General features: G+C 50.4%; 1 protein-coding gene across 2 annotated transcripts in view; it reads right to left on the bottom strand.

Annotated features, from left to right (window-relative positions):
• Nucleotides 1-1665: 1665 nt before the first annotated feature.
• The window catches only part of Arhgef18 (Rho/Rac guanine nucleotide exchange factor 18), a 33968-nt gene continuing 23055 nt past the window's right edge, over nt 1666-12578 (bottom strand). For both annotated transcript variants that reach the window (XM_038344612.2, XM_038344611.2), the window contains exons 11-19: nt 10094-10279; nt 7871-8008; nt 7426-7556; nt 6282-6338; nt 6142-6189; nt 5596-6033; nt 4443-4776; nt 3422-3547; nt 1666-3340 (exon numbers count right to left, since the gene is read on the bottom strand). In XM_038344612.2, the coding sequence (XP_038200540.1) occupies nt 3165-3340; nt 3422-3547; nt 4443-4776; nt 5596-6033; nt 6142-6189; nt 6282-6338; nt 7426-7556; nt 7871-8008; nt 10094-10279 (1634 nt within the window). In that variant the 3' untranslated portion in view covers nt 1666-3164. The remainder of the gene's footprint in view (nt 3341-3421; nt 3548-4442; nt 4777-5595; nt 6034-6141; nt 6190-6281; nt 6339-7425; nt 7557-7870; nt 8009-10093; nt 10280-12578) is intronic.

Raw genomic sequence — 12578 nt, 5'->3', positions numbered from 1 at the left:
GCATGTGTCACCATTTCCACCATGTGAGTCTGGGGGATTGGCTCGGTGGCAAGCACCTTTACCCACGGGGCATCTCACTGATCAAGGGTGTGATTTTTAATCCGAAATCCAAGAATGATGTTTGGGAAGCACTGGGCCCAGCCTGGTAGACTAGATACCGCGGCCTTTACATGATACCAATCTTTTGTGTGCCTGTTTTCAGACAGCCCTGCTACATAGGTCAGGTTGCTTCCCTGACCCTCCCCCCAATTTTTGGTACTAGGGATGATGAACCAAGTATTCTACTGTTGAGATACAATGATCCCAGCCCCCTCCCTTCTGGTGTTGGCCAGAAGTCCAAGAAATTTTGGTTTTACAAAGACAGGTGTTTGTGAGCCACTGGTATGTTGGCAGCACAAGAGTGAACCCCACTAAGCACCCCAGCCTTTCACCTGTGGAGCACCTGTGCAGGGTTCATGGGCAGGCCAGCATCAGGCTCCTGACCCTGGGGTGGTCGCAGCGGCTCCGGCTCTCAAGGACATCGTATTGGTGTCCCACCTGAAGTCTGTGCCCATGCCCTCACCTAGTCTGGGTACCAGGAGGACAGAGGGTGGGAAGGCCCTTGACATTAACCACATATGATGCAGACATAGAACAAAAGGACAGACACTTCCAGAAAAGGCTCACCTGAGCTGGATGGAGATGGACCTAAGATCTCGCGTGTACTAGCCTAATCCTCTACCTCCGAGCTCCAGCTCCCACCATTGCTTGTTTATGCTGTGCTTGAGACAAGGCTTCATGTGAGCCAGGTCACCTTGAATTTACTATGTAGTCGAGGATGCTTGAAACTTATTTTTATCATTTTTTTGAGACAGAGGTTACTATGTAGCCTTGGCTGGCCTCATAATCACAGAGGTCTGCCTGCTTCGACCTACTGAGTGCTGGCACTGCACTAAAGGTATGCGCCACCACCCATAACCAGCTAAACCTTTAGTTTTCAAAAAAAGACTTCTTGTATAAAGACTTCTTGTATATGTGCCCCAGTATATGTGTGCCAATGCATGCCTGGTGCCCATGGATCACCATAGAACTGGAGTTATAGATGGTTTGGAGCCACCATGGGAACCAAATCCAGGCCCTAAGAGCAGTCAGTGGCTCTTAAACACTGAGCCATCTCTTCAGCTCCAATCCCTTAAACTGATAAAAAAGTACATGTGTGGAGAGGTCAGAGGATAACCTCAGGTTCCAGCCACTTGTCCACTGCTGTGTACATCAGGCTAGCTTGCCAGTGCATTTCCAGGGATTTCTCGTTTCTGCTTCCTAGCCTAGAGTAGTGTTGGGATTACAGAGACATGCTTCTGTATCGAACTTTTGACCCGGGGTCAGGCCCTCACACTTGCCTGGACCTGGGCCATCTCCCCAGCCCCACCCCTAACTTCTGGTCCTTTACATCCACCTCCTGAGTGCTGAGATTACAAGTGTGCAATACCATGTCAAACTGGAGACAGAATTTAGGACTTCATGTATGCAAGGTAAGCACTCTATCAACTGAACCACATCCACATGTCCACACCCACAGTATCCGCTCCCTTTCCGACATTCATGTTCCCTGTCATCAAAATCTCAGCAGGAGACAGCTCCCTCCTCCCCGTCCCAACCCCAAAGAAGGTCTGCTTCAGCCTGAGGTCCTTTGGATGTTTTTATTGCTAGAATCTGGTCATAAGTTCTAGGGTGATTCCAGAATACCCCGTGTCCAGGATGCTCTGTTATCACTGTGGAAATCATCGTAGGGTAGACGAAGATCATGGTCACAACTGACAAGGGATGCCACTCAGTCTCAGAGTTGGGAATGCTGCTGGCTCACCAGCTTTACAAATGAGAACCACTAAGGGGGAACCCATGGCTGCTGGTGACAGATACACTGATGCCACTGCTCTACGGTGTGCAGAACACAGTGAGATAACACCTGGCCACCTGGCAGGGATGTGTAACTCCTACCCGGGGCCAAGGGGAAATCATCTGAACTTCTAAGTCCAAAACATCATGGTGTCTGGGGTAGGATCGGGGCATATGAACTGATGGTGAGCCCACGCAACTCGGGTGGGGTCCTGGAATGTTCTCTCCAGAGAGTGGGAGCTTAAAGGTCAGCTTTCCTAAAGTGCTCTGATATCTCAGTACAAAAAAACACGCACAAAAAAAAAGAAAACAAAAGAAAAAAACCACAAAACACTGATTAGCAACATGGCACGGATGAGGTCTGATAAGTAGAGATACACTCTGGATACAAGACAGAGACGGACAAGGGGGCCCCACACCACTCCTGGAGCGCTGAAGTCATTAGACACCACCACTGTCAGCACCCTGTTGTTCACCAGCTGTAGGATTCTTGGTCACCACACCAGTCACCTCCTGAGCCTGTGGGTGCCCAGCCCTGGGAAGAAGACCAGACTTCTGCCTCTCTGGCAGGACACTGGAGAATTAGGGAAAATCTGCTCATTTCACAGGGACCAAACACTGTCTGGGGTATGTGTTGCTCTGCTGAACCCAGGGTTCTGTGTCTCAGATGGGTGGGTGTGAGGACATGGCAGGTGCTCCTCCAGAGGCAGAAATGGGAAACCCCCCAACTACTACAAGGATTGACAGTTGGTAGCCCTCTTCAGACTGATTTGTGAACCCACAGATCCATGGGCTGCCCAAACCTCCCCAATCATGTGGCTCTCCGCCATTGCCCAGTTCACTTACTGATCAAGTCTCTCTGTGGCCAGCATCAACTGCCGCTTTGGAAAGGGCAATTCACTGGACTCTGGGTGATTCTAGTGCCTTCTGGTGCCTAATGACAGCTCAATCCAGAGATTTCTGGGTGTTATGGAACCTGCCTCTGGAGCCACCTTTGTGCTGCCTACCTCTGGTTTACAACAGCTCTGTGGTTTAGCTGGAGTTCGACCTTCAATTTAGAAGAACTTTGTTTGCACATGCATATATAAAAAGGTTTAAGAGGCTACCCAGGCTTTACCACTAATTCTACAGAGAGCTGTGAGACCCAAGACACCAACAGGTGAGCATGTGCCTGGTGTGTGCCCAGGCAGGGGAAGGGGATGGCCAGACAGTAACAGTCACCCATGGGGTCCCCAGAGACAAAGGGTTATCAGGACAGAAAAGGGTCTGCTCTTGGGGCCATGGCCCCCTCAGAAGAAGATGACATCTTCCTTGCCAACTTCATCTTTGGCGGTGAGTGGTGTGGTTGGCAGTGAGGAAGCTGGGGATGCAGGTGGCAGAGGCATGCCTCCAGACTTGAAGACCTCAGGGGGCGTGGCAGCTGGGGCCGGGCTTGGGACTGGGCTTGGGGCTGGGAAGCAGGGATCTGCAAGAGAGATGGGGGCATACTGGTGTCAGAAGCCGCCACTATCAGTGGGTGGCCCTAATGTCCAGTGACTGGGCTCACCTGGGGCAGGTGCAGATCCATGGGGGGTAGTCAGGATGGGACTCAGTGACCGGCGGTTTCGTGACGAATTGTCATCCTTGCTTATTAACTTGTTGAGAAGCAGCTGCTGCTTCAGGTCGAAGGATGCTGGAAGAGGGAAGGTGCTTGACTTGGTCATCTGGGTGGCGAGCGGGCCTCCCCTACCTTTTACTTCCCCATGGGCAGCCAGATAAGCACTTTGAAAGGTGGCACCGAGTCACTCAACGTTGGGATGGGAGGAGGGTGTGGCTCCCAAGCAAACATCCTTTTCCCATGATCATTAGGACAGGGACTCTGCTTATGGGAAAGGTCATGACTCCCTGTGTCAACTGAATAGGGAATCTCTATGGGGAGGGGACAAAGATGCTGGGTACAGCCCCTAGTGCCCGACCTGTGCCCCAGATGGGAGGTTCTAAGTAAGTGGGCATGATGATTAGTTTTGTCAACAAGGCAACTTGGGACAAAGGTCTTGGTGAACGATTCCCTACATCAGGCTGACTGCTGGGCCTATCTGTGAGGGAGTGTCTTGTTTGCCTTAATCAGTGTGGACAACCCAGCCTGAAAGTGGGCTCCACCATTCCTTAGATTTAGGCCCTGGTCTGGATAATTGAGAAAGATGGCTGGGCACTAGTCAAACACGCCTTCATTCTCTGTGCGCCTGACTGTGGATGTTACTTAAGCTGACTCAAGGCTCTTGCCGCCTTGACTCCCCACCAATGATGGACTGACCCTGGACCTGCGAGCTAAAATAAATCACTTCTCTAAGGCACTTTTTGTCAGGGTGTTTTTATCATAGCAACAGACATGCAAGTGGAACCACGGACATTGCTTTCTTGCCATGCTACTTGCCCATGCTGGTGCTTGGCTGGCTGTCTGAGGTCTGTCATTTCAGTTCCGCTGCTGAGACAACTCCAGTGGGAGGGGCGTGCTGCCTCTCTGGATTTGAGCTCCACAGTGGACCGTCTACACGGGTCCGTGAACTTTGGGGGTGGGTGTAACTCACCTGAGCTCTCCCAACGCTGGGAACCCCTGCTCTTGCTGCTCTTATCTTTGCCACCCTTGGTGGAGGCAGCCAGCTTGGTGGGGATCTGCTGCTGCACAGCTGTCTGCCTCTGAATCTGGTTGGTGGCACTGAGCAGCTGGATGGGCACATCACTCTTGGCTGACCGGCTCTCAGCAGTGGTACTATTCCAGCGGGCCACCTCAGGTCGCTCTATGTACTCATGTCCTGTGCCAGACAGCAGCATGCTCCCTTGGGTCCCTGGTGCTTTGGCTAGGGCTAAGCGCCCCTCTAGTCCATCCCCATTGAAACTGGGAGGGTGGCTTGTGGGTTGGGCCTGAAAATAATAGAAGACACAGCCTATCATTGCTGAGCCTGCTGGTGACTGTTAACCCCACAAAAGGCTTCCCAGCCTTTTGGTGGCTATGGACTGGGGAGGACCAAACACAACTGGTAAGTGCTCGGAGATAAAGGTCCAGTTCACAGCTGGGAAGGTGTATTCTGCATTCTGCAGAGCACTGCTTCAGTCTACAGTGCTTCTGGTGATTTACAGTTCACAGAACACACCAGTATATGGCTATCCATGGTCACACTGAGCCATATATATGCGTTCTCTCTCATGCACAAATATGGCCACACAATCTAATTTGGATTACTCACAGGGTCTGTCTATGTAGCCCTAGAACTCTATGTAGACCGGGTTGGCCTCGAACTCACAGAGATCCATCTCTGCCTCCTGATGCTGGGGTTAAAAGCATGTGCTTCTTTTAACAGCAGCTCCAACATCCCCCAGGGTCTCACATAGCCTAAATGGCTTTGAACTTGCTATGTAGCCAAGGATGATCTAATCCTTCTGCCTCCACCCCCTGAATGTTAGGCTGATAGGCCTGGGCCACTGTATATATATATAGTGAGACTGGGTTTCTTTGTGTATCATATATGGCTGTCCTGGAACTCACTTAGACCTGACTGGCCTTGAACTCAGAAGATACTGGGATTAAAGGTGTGTACTACCACCGCCCAGTGGTTTTTTTTTTTTTTTTTTTTTTTTTTTTTTTAATGCTGGGGTTGGAACCAGGGACTTCGTGCAAGCTAGTCAAGCACTAAACCAAGTCACATTTCCAATTTAGCAGTTTGGCCACAGAGTCTCACGCACCTCTGCCAACACCTCTGGGGGTAGCGCCCCCGGTACAGTGTTCTGCTTCTTGAACCTGCGCAGCAGCTCCAGGCGCTCACGTTCACGGTCCACTGCGCGCTGGGCCTCGCGTAGACGCTCCAGGTCGTGCTGGTAGGCCTGGCGCTGCTGTTCCAGCTCCGTGCGCTCCTGGTCCAGTTGCTGGCGGAGCTGGCGTGCCTCGTCCTCCCTCTCCTGCAGTCGCGCACGTTCCCGCTCCCACCTCTGCTGCTCCTGGCGCAGCTGGCTCTGCAGCTTTTCAACACTAGCACGCTCCTCACGCTGCTTCTCGAAGTTGCGCTGCCTCTCTTGCTCTAGCAGCAGGTTCCCGCGTGTTGATTGCAGCCGGAACTGCTTCTCACGCTCCTGGATGGCCACTCGCTGCATCTCCACATAGCTGTCCTGTTGAGCGATAACTGCCTAGGAACAGGGATAGGGATGGGGGTGATGAGAGTCATGCCCTTGGTTAGACCCAGCCAACCAGCAAAAAGCGGGAGCAGCCAGTCCCCTCCTTGATGCTGCCGGTACCTGGAGACTAAGAAGCAGCTGCGACAGTGTCTGGACCCGGTGGACCAGCTGCAGAGAGAAAGCCAAATTGGTCTACCTGAGGAAGGTACACAGGATATGTGGGCATGCCGTCCCTGGGGGAGGTGGACCAGGGGTGGTACCTCTGACTCCAGGACAGTGGGCAGACATGAGCTGCTCTCTGTGCTAGGCATCTCCACCTGTGAAGAAGAGGATGATAGTAGCAAATGGGATTAAACCTAAACCAGCACTGCTCACTATGCAAGCAGACATGTTCTTGGCTTGGAAAAAAGAAAATGACCCAGGCCTGAGCTATGACTGTGTGTGTGTGTGTGTGTGTGTGTGTGTGTGTGTTTGTGGGGGTACAAGTGCTATGGCCATCTGATGTATGTCCATTCAAGAGTCATGTGACCAAACCCGTCTCTCTGAATGTGGCCAACAGCGGGGGCTGACTGAGAAGCAAAGGACAATGGCTCTGGGCTCTGATTCTTCTGCATGGACGGGCTCTGTGGGAGCCTTCTCAGCTTGATCGATCACCTTCCTGGACCTGGGGGGAGTTGGGAGGACATTGGTCTTAGCATAGAGTGGGGAACCCTGATGGCTCCTTGGCCTTGAGAAGGAGGGAGGGGAGGTATGGGTGGAGGGGAGGGGAGGGAAGGGGGAGAAGGAGGGGAGGGAAGGGGGAGGAGGAGGGGAGGGAGGGGGGAGGAGGAGGGAAGGAGATGGAAATTTTTAAATATAAAAAAAAAATAAACCATGAAAAAAAAAAAAAAAGAAAAATAAAAAAAAAAAGAAAGTACTATAAAAAAAAAAAAGAGTCTGGAGAATGAAAAGGGGATGCCTGGGAGGTGGGTAGGTGGCTGATGTCCAGCTCTACAGTAGGGTAGGCTTGGAGGCTTGGAAGTGAAGCTTATGTGGCCATGCCAGACACAGAGTCCTCCTGTTCAAGCCTCAGATACAGATAGGGGCAGGTGGCCTTAGCTTCTGGAAACCTCAGCAACAATGCGCAGGTATTAGTTGTTCTGAGTCAAATAGGGAGGGAAGAGCCCGTGAAATGTCCGGAATGTGGGCACATGTTACGACACACTCTGGATAGCTTATGGTACCAATGTGAGGTTTCTGGCCTGCTGAAGTCAAGCCCAATCTCTCCTCTGCCTCCCTCCTGAGTCACTGCCAGCCATTCCCAGGGGTCTGCAAGATTAATTTTGAAGGCTGCCATGTTAGTGGTGGTTATGTTGACTTGGACTGTCTGAACCCAGGTAACCAACATTACCAGAAGTCACTTACCGCCTGTGGTGATTCCTCACAGTCTCCGGGGATGTTGCCATCACAGGATTTGGAATCTGGGCTGCTAGCAGGCCCCTGCCAGTCTTGGGGCCCGAGGTCATTGTTGCACATCTTCTTTTTAAAGCTGCCATCTGGAGACCCCAAATTGATCACAAGAGGATGCTATGAATCCCACAAGGTCTGGGTTCTCCTCCTCTTCACCCAAACCCTACCATGTAATAAATACATGCTAGGGTGCTCCCGGAGGCCTGCTGCAGGGCCCTGGCTTTGCAGTACAGAGCCCACAACACCCAGAGGACCGAGGACTGTTTTCAGGAATTATACCCCCAATGCTGGAGATAGCTCAGCTGTTAAAGGCTAAGGCTCACAACTAAAAACTCAAGAAATCACACTGTACAGAGCACTGGATCTGCCACTCAGCCTCAGACGTAGGTAACATACTTACTCTTGCTGGGGCTGCCCACATTGTCATAGCCCCCGAAGGTCTCAGCCCTCCGAGGCAGGCCTGCAGAGACACCTCCCTCCTCCACTTGGCCACTGGTGCTGCCCAGCCGCCGGCAAATCAGGCTTTGGATGCCCTCAACTGTGAAGAAGAGGTGGGGGACATGAGTTAACAGGTGGTGGGGGTTATGTCAGGGGCGGCAGGAAGCCCAGACCTGAGCCAGAAGCAAGTGTGGCAGTTGAGTTCTGCGATGATAGTTATACACTATTACTTTGGCTTCGGCAGTGCTGGGAACAGAGCCCAGTGTTGGGCAAGCACTCTAATAATGGAGCCAAATTCTGAGCCATCATCCTTAGTGTCTAAGGGAGAAACTAAGGAAATTGGGCAGCCATTGGGTTTGAAAACAACCTATCTTAGAGACAGGCTCCATAAGATTCAAGGAAGTTCTGAAAGAAGGCATGTTAAGACTTAGGAAGTCAACAATGCACAAATCTCAGGAAGTCCCCGAAACTTACCAGAAGTAATATAAATAGAAAGGACTGCTGGGGAAAAGAGACTCTCCCAACCAGTTCAGCCAACTTTGCCTGCATGTCATGAAGACAGCTCCAGGTTCCTAGTTTTCATTAGTTGTCATCTAGGCTGGGGTGGCTTTCAGTGATGCAACTGCCTTTAAGTTGTAAGTAATCCCTCACCACTGCTTGTAAGTGATCTCTACAAACTTGCTGGTTTACCAAGCTGGACTGGTGTTATTGTTACTTCAGTCTGTCATTAGTTCCCTGTCTAGGGTGAAGATGCATATGCTCATGTCTCCTCAAAAAAAAAAAAAAAAAAAAGTGTCACACACCATATAGACAGGAGCCATATGGGCTTGGTGACTTTTCTCTCCAGTTCCTCAGGGTGCTACTGAAATCTAGGCCCCAAGCCAGGCCTAGGGATGTGATGCAACAGTCCCTACCTAGGCTTAGTGGCAAACACATAAAGTGAGAATTGAGTAGGAGGGGCTGCCCATGGGGTAAGGGTGTTCTACAAACCCTTCAGTGACCCTCTACCATTCAAAGTCTCTGGCCAGGAGAAGAGGCAGGGAGAACATTCCCAACCCATGTACCAGACTGTGTCACTGGAGGCCAGGAACAATGGCCTCAGGAGACAGAGGTGGGAGGGCAGTGCAGGTGTGGCTGGAGGGTCGTGGCTAAGCTGTGCAGGCAAGGGGTTGTGTGGTCTGACTTGCTGTGGAAGTGTCACTACAGTGGCTGCCCTCCTGGACATCATGGGGCCCTGGTGACTGTAATGGTGCTGCTAGGAGCTCCTGAGCCACTGAAGGTTCCCCTTACCAGCCTTGAGGCTGGCAGAGGGGTCTCTGCACAGTCAGGGTAGAATGTGTATGGAGACAGTGGGTTCCATGTATCCAGTGGTTTAATGGTTGTTAATGCCTGGCAGCCTGCTGGAGCTTGAGGTGGGGTTCTGGCCCAAGTCTGGGGTGTTTTTCTGAACTCCATAAGTCCCTCAAAATGTATATGCATTTTCCTGAGAATATTATTGGGGGCTGTCCCAGAAAAGAAGGATCTGTATTAGGGAACTGGATTTTACTCAGAAAATTTAGATTACATTTTATTTCTTGTGTGTATGAATGCACACATGTAACACATCACACATGTGGAGGTCAGAGGACAACTTGCACGAGCTGATTCTGCCCTTCTCTCCCGTGGATGTCTAGGATTGAACCCAGGCTGTCATACATGGAGGTTAGCGGTTAGCACTCTTACCTGCTGGCCATTTCTTAGGCCCAGGCTTTCTTTTTTTCCCCCTGAGGACAAGTCTTTCATGCCTCCCAGATGAGCTTCAGATTCATTAAGAAGCTAAGGATGACCTTGAACTTTTGGTCCCCCTGCCTCAGTCTCCCAAGTGCTGGGATTCCAGGGCTTCACATACGCTAGACAAGCACCCTACCAACAGAGTCATAGCCCTAGCCCTGAGTCAACTTTAGACCTCTGAGGTTAATGAGGTTACCCAGGGAGTGTTTGTTGATTGAAAGAGAAAGCACATAAAGGATTTGGGTGTAGCTTGGTTGTAGAGCTCTTGCACATGCTGGGTTCCCTGGATCACAAGAAAGCAAAATGACCGTGGTCCTGGGTAAGGTCAGCCACAGAGTCCTGGGCCTGGCTTTGGACCCCTATGCAGCCCACCCTTCCAATATCATAACATACCATAATGGGATGATTGACTTACTCTCGCTCATGGCTAATCTGAGAATCTGCTCCCCCCGTAGGGTCTCGGAGGGGTCCCCGCCTCCTCGGAAGAGGCCTCGGCACTGGGCTGACTCATCCAGCCCACTCAGCTCTGCCATCTCCAGGTAGATCTGCTGCTTCTCCTGAAGGCTCTGTGCGATCAGCTGGTCTTTCAGGCTCAGTCGTTCTATAGAGGACCCAGAGGTAGTGGTCAGCCCCAGGGACCTGCTCTTGCAGCCAGACTGTGAGGGTGGGGTGCCCGGCTGGCCTGTAACCTCAAAGGTGTACCCCCTATTTGCCCTTTAACACCGACTAGTGTGGTCCTGTCCCCTCAGCTCCTCCTCCCATCCCCATTGTGAACACCAAATGGCAGGTAAGTGTGGAGAGGCAGGAGTCTGGAACAGAAGCCTTGAAAGACAATATATGTTTTAATGTAAAAAAATTTCAGTACATCTATTTATTTGTGTATATGCGCGGGCACACACATGTGGAGGTCAGAGGAAAACTTGCAGTAGTTGAGCTGCTTCATTCCGTAGAAACTGGGTATTGAACTTGGGCCATCAGGTTTGGCAGCCAAGTGTCCACTCACTAAGCCATCTTGCCAGTCCAGGGCTTTGTTTTGTTTTTAAGATTTATTTGCTGGATGTGGGGGTACATGCCTTTAATCCCAGCACTTGGGTGGCAGATTCAGGAGGATATATGATCTACATAGTGAGTTCTAGGGCAGCCAGGATTACAGAAAGACCCTGTCTCAAACCCCCTCCCCCCATATTTATTCATGTATGAGTATACACGTATGCACTTGGGTGTGACATCTGTGTGCATTCATGGAGACCAGAAGATGACATCAGGTGTCCTCTATCACTCTGTGTACTAATTGGAGGCAGAATCTCTCCTCAAAGCTGGGGCTCTATGTCTGTAAGCCAGCAAATCCTGGCAATCCCCTTGTCTCTGCACTTCTCAGACCTCGGGTTACAGGTGTGTATGCAGGAGGACATCTGGCCTGGTATGTGGGGACTGGGTCTGAACACTGGCCCACATGGTTGTGCAGCAAGCATTCTTAACTGCTGGGCCCGTCTCTCCAGCTCCTGGTTTTGTTTGGTTTTTGGTCTTTCAAGACAGGGCTTCTCTGCGTAGCCTTAGCTGTCCTGGAACTTGCTTCCTAGACCAGGCCTGCCTCTGCCTCCCTAGTGCTGGGATTAAAGGCGGGCACCACCACCACTACCGCCACTACCACCACCACCACTGTTTGTTTTGGGAGACAGGATTTTACTCTTCTGCAGGCTCGAGACCCCCTTGCCTTGGCCTTCCAGGTACATGGATAATAGGTGTGAGCTACCACACCTAGCTTAAAAATTTTTAAAAAAGTTAAATTCTTAAAATTTTATGTTAGAAAACTGAAGGGTTGTTTTAAACATTATTCCCTTATTTGTGTATTACATGGCAAGCATGCCATGGATTGAATGTGGTGGTCGAGGACCACTTGGAGTTTTGGTTCTCTCTATTATGTCAGTTCCAGGGATTGAAATTAGGTTGTCAGATGTGGTGACAAGCTACCATCACCTGCTGAGCTCTCCTGTCAGCCCAGAAAACAGGGTTGTTATTAATTAATTTCTTGTTTTTAGGCATCATCTTGTTAAATACTCTTGGTTCACCTGCTAATAGCTGGATGATGCAGGCTGGCTTTGAATTCCCATCAATCCTCTCACCTCAGCCTCCAAATTTATCAATTTTGGGGCTAGTGACATGGCTCAGTGGTTAAGAACATTTGACATTTGTTGTTCTTGCAGAGGACTCAGATTTGATTCCTGGCATCCACAGGGTGGCTAACAACTGCCTTTAACTTCCTCTTCTGGCTTCTGCATGCATTGCATGCATGTAGTGCACAGACATTCATGCAGGCAAAATGCACACTGCCCATACACATAAAATTAAAAACAATAATAATAGCAACAAAAAAAAAACCCTGTTTCTTTTGAGACAGGGCTTCTCTGTGTAGCCCTGGCTGTCCGGAAACTCACTTTGTTAACCAAGCTGTCCTTGAACTCAGAGATCCTCCTGCCTCTGTCTTCTGAGTGCTGGTACTAAAGGTGTGTGCCACTATGTCTGGCTCCATTTACTTTTTTTTTTTTTTTTTTTTTTTTTGGTTTTTTCGAGACAGGGTTTCTCTGTGGCTTTGGAGCCTGTCCTGGAACTAGCTCTTGTAGACCAGGCTGGTCTCGAACTCACAGAGATCCGCCTGCCTCTGCCTCCCGAGTGCTGGGATTAAAGGCGTGCGCCACCACCGCCCGGCCATTTACTTATTTTTTATTGTGATGTTTTTCTTTTTCTTTTAAATCTTTATTATCTATTTATTAAGTAGACAGTGTTCTGTCTGCATGTATGCTTGGATGCCAGAAGAGGGCACCAGATCTCATAGTTGTGATGCCACCATGTTGTTGCTGGGAATTGAACTCAGGACCACTGGAAAAACAGCCAGTGCTCTT

The sequence above is a fragment of the Arvicola amphibius genome, chromosome 10, assembly GCF_903992535.2.
Source record: "Arvicola amphibius chromosome 10, mArvAmp1.2, whole genome shotgun sequence".
Taxonomy (NCBI): Eukaryota; Metazoa; Chordata; class Mammalia; order Rodentia; family Cricetidae; genus Arvicola; species Arvicola amphibius.
This window is presented reverse-complemented; position numbering and strand designations above follow the sequence as displayed.